The sequence below is a fragment of the Stegodyphus dumicola genome, chromosome 9 (genome assembly GCF_044657685.1).
Source record: "Stegodyphus dumicola isolate Sdum_Otavi_A_Nest chromosome 9, ASM4465768v1".
NCBI lineage: Eukaryota > Metazoa > Arthropoda > Arachnida > Araneae > Eresidae > Stegodyphus > Stegodyphus dumicola.
Genome location: NC_140776.1, coordinates 126,587,024 through 126,599,250, shown reverse-complemented (window position 1 = coordinate 126,599,250; position 12,227 = coordinate 126,587,024). Strand labels below are relative to the sequence as shown.

Sequence of the window (12,227 nt, the reverse complement as noted above, 5' to 3'; positions counted from 1 at the left end):
TTCTTAACACAAAAACCTTTGAAAGAGATAAGTGGTTATAACCCCAGGGATGTAAAATTTCACATTTCCCCCCACTCTTTCAGCCTGGAAAATGGGGGAAAAAGCCATGGCCACTAAAGTGGACAACCCCGTCCTTTCAAACAGAGGTTTCTATGGCCACTATAATGGCCATCCCGTCTTCAAAAGGTTAAAGTTTAATTTGAGCAATGCATTGCATAAAATGACTATAAATATACTTCTACAATTTAAAATATTAAAAAAAATTCAAATCAATAAAAAATAATTTGTCTTCCACTTCATCACTTCATTCATGCCTTGAGATTATTTTATCCCCAATTAGTTTGTAAATCTGCCTAAAGGGGAGACATACATATTCAAAGTAGTCAAGACTTAGCTTGAGTAGTTTATCTATATCATTGAATATGTACTGCCCCTTTTAGACAGATTTACAAACCAATTTTGGGTAAAATTATCTCAAGGTAACGGACTTGACATGAAATAGACGACAAGTTATTTGTCTATTGATTTAAGAAAAAAACTTCTGTAATTAATTTCTGTCATGAATATAACACATGAATAGCTCATATTTATAATAACTAAACTTTATTTTAAAAAATTAATTAGGTTACAAAATAAAGAGATAGTTGAAAGGGACAGACATTTTGCCTACGATCACACATTTTAAGATTTATATCTTAAAAATTTCAATTGATTTGTTACATTTTGAATTGTAGAAATTTTTTTATAGTCATCTTTATGCAATGCATTGCTCAAATTAAACTTTAAACATAATTTATCTTGAATTTTCGTTCTTTTCTTCTGGGACAGCATACGTAAGCAAAATTTGAAAATGGGCCAGTTATTTTATTAACATATGCAAAAGCACATTTCTCAAACAATTTACTGCTTACCTTATTTGAAATAATACTTAAATTACAAATAAGGATTTATACACTCAATACATATATAACACAAGTAAATACAACACAGTTTTAACACAAGACAGTTTTGCAAGTCTTCAATCATCAATTCACGATGCATTTTAAAATAAATTTAAGTATTTAACAGAATTTCAAATTATTGATCACTCTGAGCTTATTTCAAATGCAGAAAATTACATGAAACTTCATTAATTCTCACAATTATCTTTGTACCATTTTTGAAAAATGTAGACATGAAATCACAATTCAGTCTCATGGTATTTTACAAATCATTAATTAATTACTTTTAATTTAGATATTTCATTATGAAATTCAAGACTTATACGTTTTAAAATACATTATTTCTTCCATTTTTATGTTTACTTTTATATTTATTCTTTCCATTTTTATGGAAAAGCGATTAAAGAATAATAAACAACAGGGCATACGTACTATATGGACTTGTAAAGCAGTAAAAGCATACAAATTACGCATTTGTAGGAAGTGCATCTCGATACATCCATACAATAAATAACACGTAGTATTTTACGAAAAATAAATACAATAACTATGAAGAAAATAAAAGAAGCAAATTAAAAAGATAAAAGAATTTTAAATACATTTTATTACAGTTAGTATGCATAAATATACCATTTTTTCTCATTATATAATAGTTACATTATTATGAATATTTTTTCATAATTCATAATGTACATACGATAAATAGATGCAACAAGTACTCACATTCATAGTCTACATGTTTTTTAAAAAATTTTATATTAATCAACATGAATTCTTACACACTTTCAATAATGCAGATGAAATTTAAAGTTAAATTAAAATGCTATCTTCTCAAATGTGCACGGTATTCTACAGAACAAGAATTGATAAGAAATGCATTTATGCGTTTCTTTTCACATTTGGAAAACAACTGTGCATAAGCAAAACAGAAAGTTTCGAATTTAAATTGAAAGCATTGATTACCTTTCTAATTTATTATTAATTCCCTATAAAAACAAAAGAAAGTAAAGCTTTTCCTCAGAAAAAGAAACTGATTACGCTCAGGAACTTCGCCCCATCATTAAGAAAATACACAATAACAAGCTTCCTCTTCTTCGACAACGGTGATGAAAATAAAAATGCGAAGTTAATAGGCATTTGAAAATATCTTGCTATATTAATACATTAAATTTTGGTCTAAAATTCATTTCCCTTAAATGTTTTTGAATAGAAGTATGACTACGAATTGTAAAAATGAAATATAAATTATCTGTGTGACCAGCTCGAATCAATATTGAACACCAGTTTCTTGTAATGTAGTATCTACTATTTCTAAATTAAATTTTTAGAACTTAGTAGTTCTTAAGGCCTATAACCTCTTACGGACTTTTATCTGAATCTTTGGATATATTCTGTGGCAGAGATGCCCGAAAATATGAAGTAATGCGCACAGCACCAGACTACTGTTGTGAAATTAGGTTGTCCAGCTGGTGAAGCTGATGACACCGGACTCGCTGTCTGCCCAGTAGATCGCAAAAAACGACCCTTCTTCCTTCTCGACGGTGTCCAGACTAGAGAACCCGTGATAGCCACTTTAGATATCGATGGGCAATACGAACATGGACGAGTAGGACAGAGGCCCGGATTATTTTTGAAAAATCATTTACTATTTTTCTAGCGAAATTTAATCTTCATCTATTGAAATTTACACCCAGGAATTCTGCTTGGGTCCAGCTTATCCGGGCCCCTGGGCGCACTGCCCAATGGATAAACCTGCACTGCAACGGACTCTTTTATTGCTTGGAAGTTGTTTCTACTAGGTTTCACCTTTGACCTTTGGCTAGTAGCAGGATTCACCTTTGACTAGTAGCAGGATTCACCTTCATTAGATGATTCCATTCATTAAACCTTTCATTAGATGTTTTTGAAGGCGTAGATTTATCTGCTATATTGGATATATTTAGATTACGAACATTTGAAGTTATAATTTCAATATCTTAGGTCAATAATCAGAGGTTTACCTTGCTTCCTGGAAGCTGGGAAATAAATCCCTCGCTATCACTTTTCTGGCCTTTGCGCTTTCGAGCGGAATTCGGCTTAGCAACAGAAATATTCTGTTTAAGTGTATCAAGTCTCTCTGCTTCTTTCTCTTTCAATTCAAGCTCTTTAGCTAATCTTTCTTTCTCGATAACATTTAGAAAATCATCCCTTGTCGGGAGAAGGCGGAATATCAGAATGTCAAGGCTATTTGCAATCTCGCAATCTTAAAGAAAAGAGGTCACCAGCACGGTCAATTTGCTTGAAACCGGCAGCGTCCAGTGGCGTCGAGGCCCGCTTCATCCATCGCTTTTGCCGTTGTATCTCTTCATATTGCTGTTTCAGTTCGTAGAACGTCAAAATTAATCCACATCTGTCGTCACATTGCACAGGGGAACTTCATCCTGTTTTGGATCATTAATAACATCATTTTTGACCGAAATATCTATTGAATTTTCGTTCAAATCACAAAATTCTGTGGAATTTTGCTGAGTGGGTGGGAGCGTGTCTGCGAATTCGACACTCTGAATCTTAGCTAAATTCAAGGTTCTCTAAAATATCCTAACTTTTATATAAGTATTTTACTGATCTTAAGCTAAATTCTTCTGACAGAGGCTATTTAATTTTAAGTAAATTGTGAATGGCAACATCGTTTTCCCAAGTCACAAAAAGGCAAAGGCATGGCGGTATCGTTGTCTTGCAGTGTTTGTCTTAACTCTACATTGAAGCATTTTTTAACAAGGTATCAACCGTAAAATTGTGCAATATTGAAAATATATGAAAGCATGTTTTTTTAGTACATTATCTTAGAATACTTATTCGTATTGGGTATATTTAGATATCTTTAATTTATTTGTTGCAGTGATGATAGGTATGTTTTTACTGTTACTGTATGAAATTAGCTGATGATTTTTGTTAAAGTACAGTTCAGACTGTGAAAGTAAAATTTTAGAACGTCTTAACTTTCAGTTCCTCCTTTCATATTTTGATAAAGTCTTTGAAGCGGTCTAAAAATTCAGATGACTGCTTAAGGTTTGACAGTAAAATTATAAATTCTTGCTCTTTCTCCTTCTGAAGTATATATCAGATTTTATAATTATTGTTGCTTCAGAAAAGATCATTTGATGTTTAAATCTCAGGGCTGGAAATTAAAATGCCTTTTCTAGCGAAGGTGCTTTTAATAGGATTTTGTGATAACAGTAAAGAAAATTAAAATTTTAAATTGTGCATACTTGATGCAGTGTAATTTATCAAAAATATAAATTAGTACTCCCAACAACGTAGAAAACAATCTGCTGAGGAAATTAGCTTTCGTAGACAAGTACATGTAGAATTAAAAATTATCAGGTTTTTCATTTGACTTGTTTGCTAATTGCTTTATAATTTGTCTTCATTTTAGTTGACATTTCTTTCTATTAATATAATAGATCAGTGGGTACTACAGTCAAAAGTCCTTAATCCGGATTCGTAGGGACTTTGGCGACTCCGGATTATAGATCATCAGTTTAAATCTGGTAAGATGGTATGCAGAAATTATAAAATTAAAAATATGAAACCATAATGTATGAAATAAAGAACAATTCTGTTCTAAAGGGTATCAAAATTTACAAAAAAAAAAAAAAAAAAAGCTTAATATTTATTTGTTTACTTTATTAAACATTTCCTTCAATGTAAGTTGTTTAAGTTGCTTTGTTTTTTATGTGATATTACATTCTCTTTAATTCTATAAACAGACATAATTTCTTGTTCACTTACAAAGTTCCGCTGTTCAAGTTCTATAATTGCTGTGTCGAGAATACCGACTAATTTGTCAATCGAAATTTTTTCATTTTCAATAACCTCTGTCACTTTCTTCGCTATCGGAAGCGAATTATAATGACGAGGAATTTGATTTAAATCATATCAAAGACGGAATACATCGAGATGAAATACTACATTTAGTAAGGAATTATAAGCAAAATAAAATAAAAACATCTGCCCTGAAGATAAGGATAGTGCTGACAGATGAACCTCCAATTCATTGCACGCCGCGGCGTTAAAGATAAACAAAGTTTAGGCCTTTATCCATTTTTTGCAGCAATTCCACTTTTTGTTTAATGGACTTCGAAACATACTTTCGCTTTGTAGATCCTTTACATATTAGTAAGTATATATCAGAAATTCTATTTGACATAATTGAAAGTTCAAGCCTACTTTTATAAAATTGCTCTAACAGTCTGCAAAAAATAATAAGCCGAATCCAATTCAAAGATTAAGGAACAACGCAATCGGCAACATTAACTGAATTAGTTAATTTTAGGGTTGATCTTTACATTATGGTAACTTGGCGTTTTTTTTTTTTTTTGCGAAAATTTGCCAACCAACTCTCCTACAGCAACCCTCTATTTTTTTTTCCCCCCCGCCATTTTGTCTTCACGAAGTAAAGACATGTTTCTTTTCTTTTTATCTACTGAACACTTCTTCCAACAATCTACTAGCCGAATTACACTTATGCTAGAAATTTTATCTAACAAAACTGCTTAATCATGACAGATATTCACTGCAAAATTGGGAAAAAGTACACGATACCTTACTCCTTACGCGTTTTTCAAAATAACACATACACATAAACCATGTACACGCCACTGCTTTTTTCTCATAAATTAGAAAAATTTCACGAACATATGAAATTACCTGATCGCGAAAAAGTTTATACCCTTTCCAAATATGAACATTTCCACATATAAAATAAATAAAATATCCAAAAACTTTTACCTCTAAATCATCTATTATATTATACATGTCACCAACGAATTCATACCGCAAGCATTACAAATACTTAGTGTCAAATATTTAAATTATTTCCATGCACGTTTGCTTCAACTTAAATGTATACCAAATTCCTACAAACATAAAATTCACAAAATAACTATCATTTAATTAAAATATCACTAAACCATGTACATGTCGACTTATTTTTACTTAAAAAAACATCCCAGAATTGCACAAAAATGGCATTGCGCACACTTCACTATATCCATGTACACTGCTTTTTTCTCATAAATTAGAAAAATTTCACGAAAATGCATAACAATTTTCTGAATCTTGAAACCCGGTAAAAAGAACATATATGAAATTACCTTTTCATATATGTTCGCGAAAAAGTACATACCCTTACCAAATATGAACATTTCCCCGTATAAAATAAATAAAATATCCAAAAACTTTTACCTCTACATTATCTATTATATTACAAACGTCACTAACTAATTCATACCTTTACTTCATTACAAATGGTTACAAATACTTAATGTTAAATATTTAAATTATTTCCATGCATGTTTACGCAAATTACTTTACTTCCACCTTACATTTAGAACAATGCATAAAAATAATATCCTCAAATAATTAAAAATACTAACTTACCTATTATTCTTCAGAATCTTGATTACGTGTCCGATAAACTTTTCTTATTTCTCTTTCAGGATCTTTAAAATCGTACTTATAGTTCACACCAAGGTACCAGGTAAAATGAATAACTTAATAAAACATCTTTACTTCTATCTCGCACAACCTTAAAGAAACACTTATTACCCCTTTCAATCCCACTAAATATGCATTTTGAATTCACTTTAGTTAGGGCCATGGGATCCAAAAGTTAATGAACACTGTTTCACACAACACAGAATAAAGGCAAATACAAAATTTCCAGATTTTTTCCCGATTTCCCCCCTTTTCCGATTAAAGAACCGTAATTCGTCCATTAATATTACATGACATATCACATGATCTCTCATTTCGCTCACACAAAATAATGCGTAATCGGAACTGAGTACTGCTCACATTGTTACCGAAGTCCCAGGTAGTAACCTTTATCGCCTCCAAAATGTCGCCAAACTACCAGTTACCATATTGTAAAGATCAGCCAATTTTAGCTTACCTTATACTATCCGTTATATATTAAACGCGCATTCGTAAACGTACTTTGCGCATACGCATATTCCCAGCCGTAAAGGTCTTGCGTGCATGCGTCAATGAGACGCATGCGCAGAAAGTTCGTAGCTTTGAGGTCCGGATTATGGGTGTCCGAATTAACGACTTTTGACTGTATTCTATTAGAGCAGCATCAGTTAAAATGCAGCACTTTTTTTTTGCCAACAGTTGTTACTGACAACTTCTCTCCTTTGATACCGGTTTTACGGAAACCCATATATTTTCTGAAAACTTATGTCACAAGTAGAAAAACTGTGAAGTCCTAGGGGCAGATAGACTAGTGCTTAGGAGCCATTGGACCCATAAAGTGTGCATAGATAGATGTATTTCCGTAATGACTTCTCTATTTCTTGTATATTCATGCATTATCTGCTTCTGAAGTACCTGATGGTAAAGTTCTACAAAAAGGACTGGTACCTGAAGGATATATGGGAAAGATCCAGCCTCTGGATATTCATTTCTTCAGACGCTACAAGTGTTTTGTTTGTTACATAATGGACGCAATCATTATCGAGACTCAGAAGCACAATTAGCATCGATATAATTTTGTGGCCCTGCAGACTTTTCACTATATCAAGTTTAGCGATCGGACAACGAACCTGGAATGTGGATTGACCGATAGATTACTGCTTCGATTCATTGACAAATGATGAGCATGCAAAGTGTGAGGCTATTGCTCTTGTAAAAATGTGCCCAATGTTAAGAGTCTTTCTCCATGTCTCAATGTTTATTTCATGAATTGTACATTGATTGCCTCTTTTAATGGGTTTTGTTTGAAATCGTTAACAAGTCACATTTTCAACATCCCAACGTATATTGTTTTCTTTCAACGAGTTGTGTTTTTCTTTATATTGAGTTCTTAACATATAAGTACATGAAACGAGCGTTTCAGCAATGTTTGATGTCATGTTTCCAACGTTTTACTAATACTTTGTGGGTCCTATAGCTCTTAAAAGCTTTTCACTCTGCCCGTAAGATTTCATAGTTTTCCTACTTGTGACATAAGCTTTCAGAAACTATATGTGTTACTAGAGAACTGGTATCAAAGGTGAAAAAAATAACAAAACTAAATTCAGTCTAAACAGATACCATAAAATTACAAATGGCATTCAATATTGCAGAAACAATTTCAGTTGATGAATGTAACCGATGCCACATAAATTCTATCAAATGTGACTCTAAATGGTGGCCAGCTGTGCCCTGCTGACATTTATTTTGCCATTTAGCACTCCCCCATAGTCACTCCACAGTTTATTACCATCCAGTTTCAGGGTCTACAAAATTATAACTGTGATTTACAGTGAAATGTTCATACCCAGCATCTCTTAATTCCTCATTTTTATATCCTTCCCAGCAGTATGAAAATATAATGCTGTCATCCTTGTTGCTTTCCTGGCATAAACCCTCTAATACCCATCGTTTGAGAAAAACATGTCCAACATTGTTTTTTCTTTTTGTAAAAAGATTTTAAAGTAGTTATTCCAATCTATTGTCATATTATGACTGGATATCTAACTGAAGTTAGCAAAATTCAATTAATGTCGATTTTTGACACCACAGATAGATAAAACGAATGGCATTGAAGAAAGGAAGATGCGAGTCTTCAAACTGTGTTTTGGTTCTCAATCCTTTTTTCTTTCCATGGCAAGAACATACGTTCACAACACCATATAGGAGCTTTCCTCGTGTCAAAAGTTAAATTTATCGGATGATTTTGAGAACAACGTTTATTGCTATGAATTATTCCGTTGTTCTGAAAGAATTTTATGGCAGGCTTTTGGTCATTAGGTAATTGCCAAATTGTGTAATCCATCGTACTCAAAATATGGCAAAAAGTGATATTTCAAATGAGAACTAGAAATCTCGAGCCATGATATTTTAAATGTTAAATTCTCAAGCCACAAAATTTGGCCTGTTGTTATTGTAGCATTGTTTTCTATTCATTTTTAGCTTACGCCGCTCTAACGAAATAGTACCGATTAGTGTTTAAAATCGGTATAGCTTTTAAACATGGTATATGGAAAACAATTAAAAAGTGCTAACATATTTTCTTGTCGATTGTGAAAGTTGGTGGAGATACCACCAAACTTATGCGAGTCATACGAGTGTAAATTTGAAGGAAACGTATGCTCTTCTTTCAGTTAGATAATTAACAGGTACAAGTTACAATTGTAGCTTTGGTTGATCTTTACATTATGGTAACTTGGCGTCTTTTTGGCGCAAATTTGGCGACCAACTCTCCTACAGCAACCCTCTATTTTTTTTTCCGCCGCCATTTTGTCTTCACGAAGTAAAGACATGTTTCTTTTCTTTTTATCTACTGAACACTTCTTCCAACAATCTACTAGCCGAATTACACTTATGCTAGAAATTTTATCTAACAAAACTGCTTAATCATGACAAATATTCACTGCAAAATTGGGAAAAAGTGCACAATACCATACTCCTTACGCGTTTTTCAAAATAACACATACACATAAACCATGTACACGCCGACTTATTTTTACTTAAAAAAAATCCCAGAATTGCACAAAAATGGCATTGCGCACACTCTTCACTATATCCATGTACACTGCTTTTTTCTCATAAATTAGAAAAATTTCACGAAAATACATGACAATTTTCTCAATCTTTAAACCCGGTAAAAAGAACATATATGAAATTACCTGATTGCGAAAAAGTATTTACCCTTTCCAAATACAAACATTTCCACATATAAAATAAATAAAATATCCAAAAACTTTTACCTCTAAATCATCTATTACATTATACACGTCACCAACGAATTCATACCGCAAGCATTACAAATACTTAGTATCAAATATTTAAATTATTTCCATGCACGTTTACTTCAACTTAAACGTGTACCAAATTCCTACAAACATAAAATTCACAAAATCACTATCATTTAATTAAAATATCACTAAACCATGTACACGTCTACTTATTTTTACTTAAAAAAACATCCCAGAATTGCACAAAAATGGCATTGCGCACACTCTTCACTATATCCATGTACACTGCTTTTTTCTCATAAATTAGAAAAATTTCACGAAAATACATGACAATTTTCTCAATCTTTAAACCCGGTAAAAAGAACATATATGAAATTACCTGATCGCGAAAAAGTAATGAACATTTCTACATATAAAATAAATAAAATATCCAAAAACTTTTACCTCTAAATCATCTATTACATTATACACGTCACCAACGAATTCATACCGCAACCATTACAAATACTTATTGTCAGATATTTAAATTATTTCCATGCACGTTTACTTCAACTAAAACGTATACCAAATTCCTACAAACATAAAATTCACAAAATAACTATAATTTAATTAAAATATAATTAAATTCACAAACACTACTTAAAATATAAATGAGCACATACATAAATACCCATTTCGAATTCACTTTAGTTACGGCCATGGGATCCAAAAATTCACGAGCACTGTTTCACACAACACAGAATAAAGCAAAATACAAAATTTCAAGATTTTTTCCCGATTTCCCCCCTTTTCCGATTAAAGAACCGTAATTTGTCCATTAATATCACATGACATATCCCATGATCTCTCATTTCCCTCACACAAAATAATGCGTAATCGGAACTGAGTACTGCTCACATTATTACCAAAGTGCCAGGTAGTAACCTTTATCGCCTCCAAAATGTCGCCAAACTACCAGTTACCATATTGTAAAGATCAACCGTAGCTTTTATAAAAACTTAAATATAAGTTTGAGATTTGAAACTATTTGGTGAACAAATTCATTAAAACTTATGCCCACTATTCCGATGGCTAAAATTCCATTATGCCATTTAAAATAGTCGTTTTTTCTAGCTGGATGTAACATAAATTCCTTTATTTAAATATAAGGTCTAAGTATTTGTTATGTGGTTGTGTAGTGTTTTTTACTGTACCATTTTGTTAAACCCAGTCTTTCATTGTTTAGAGTTTGCGTGCTAGTATAATCAGTCCTGGGTAAAAGTATATTTTAGGGTACCCCTTGGCGATTGATTTTTTGCGGTACATGGATATTGAGTTTGTGCAATTCTTTGACTTAATATTTTGGCTTGCATAATGGCGATTTTTGCGGCAAAAAATCACCGCTACACAAAGCCAAAATGACAAGACAAAGAATTGCACAAACTCGGTACCCATGTGCACATCGATCAATTTTCACTTAAAAAAAAATCCCCGAATTGCACAAAAATGGCATTGCAGACTCCCTTGACTTTAGCCATGTACACGTCGACGTGTTTTCACTTGGGAAAAAATCCAAGAATTGCACAAACTTCCATTGAGCAGTCCCTTCACTTTGTTCATGTCCACTTTGATATATTTCACTTAAAAAGTCAAAGGAGCACTCACTTCTACACAGGCAAACAAAAAATACATAATCTCAATAAACTACATTTTAAACCAAACAATAAAATAACATAAAAAAGGTAAAACATGTTATTCATTTAAGCACTACAAAAAGCAAATATCGACTTACCCTATTTAGAAGTTGCTTCATCTTTAGTCTGTGGCACACAAAATTCCTTAACAGCATCCAAAAATTATCTGTACTTGAATCTGTATATTGGCGTTGCCACATCTGAACCCTTTTTTCTAAAAATCCATTTAAACGGTTTTTACGTTCGACTAAACGCATATCCTTCCTGCATACAGAACACTTATAATAGCTACTAAGTAAACCTTCATTTACAAACCAGTCAATTACTGCTCTTTTCCCCTTTCGTTCCAAATCTTACAGAAACTTCAAATTAGTTTTACTACATTCAGCCATTCTACCGTCTAAACAATAAAACCGACCTGCACCACAAAAGCGCTTACAAAGCCTCCCATGATTCAAAATTTCCCAGAATCATGCACCCGATTACGTCACAATAAAACTTCTATAACATTCAACTACTCAGGCTACCATAAATGAAACGGGTAGAGTAGATTTTAAGGTACCCCTTGTATTATGGCGAAGTTGTTGTTTGATTTATCGCCAAGTTGTTGTTTCATTTATGGTAGCCTGAGTAGTTGAATGTTATGGAAACCCTATTGTGACGTAATCAGGTGCATGATTCTGGGAAATTTTGAATCATGGGATGTTTTGTAAATTTTTTTGTGATGTGTGTTGGTTTGATTCTTTAGGCGGTAGAATGGCCGAATGTAGTAAGATTAATTTGATGTTTCTGTACGATTTGGAGCGAAAGGGAAAAAGTGCTTTAATTGACTAGTGTGTAAATGAAGGTTTACTTAGTAGCCATTTTAAGTGTCCTGTATGTAGGAAGGA

The 12,227-nt window shown here is 32.5% G+C and overlaps 2 protein-coding genes across 3 annotated transcripts in view; one reads left to right on the top strand and one right to left on the bottom strand.

Moving 5' to 3' along the window:
• The window catches only part of LOC118200100 (uncharacterized), a 68,583-nt gene extending 66,529 nt beyond the window's left edge, over positions 1-2,054 (bottom strand). The window contains exon 1 of one of the 2 annotated variants that reach the window (XM_085824074.1): positions 1,905-2,054. The gene's annotated coding sequence lies outside the window, so the exon portion shown is untranslated. The remainder of the gene's footprint in view (positions 1-1,904) is intronic. The other variant, XM_085824075.1, reaches the window with a different exon arrangement.
• A 1,509-nt stretch (positions 2,055-3,563) lies between these two features.
• The window catches only part of LOC118199881 (mitochondrial-processing peptidase subunit alpha), a 56,324-nt gene continuing 47,660 nt past the window's right edge, over positions 3,564-12,227 (top strand). The window contains exon 1 of the mRNA XM_085824073.1: positions 3,564-3,699. Within this exon, the coding sequence (XP_085680199.1) occupies positions 3,638-3,699 (62 nt within the window). The 5' untranslated portion in view covers positions 3,564-3,637. The remainder of the gene's footprint in view (positions 3,700-12,227) is intronic.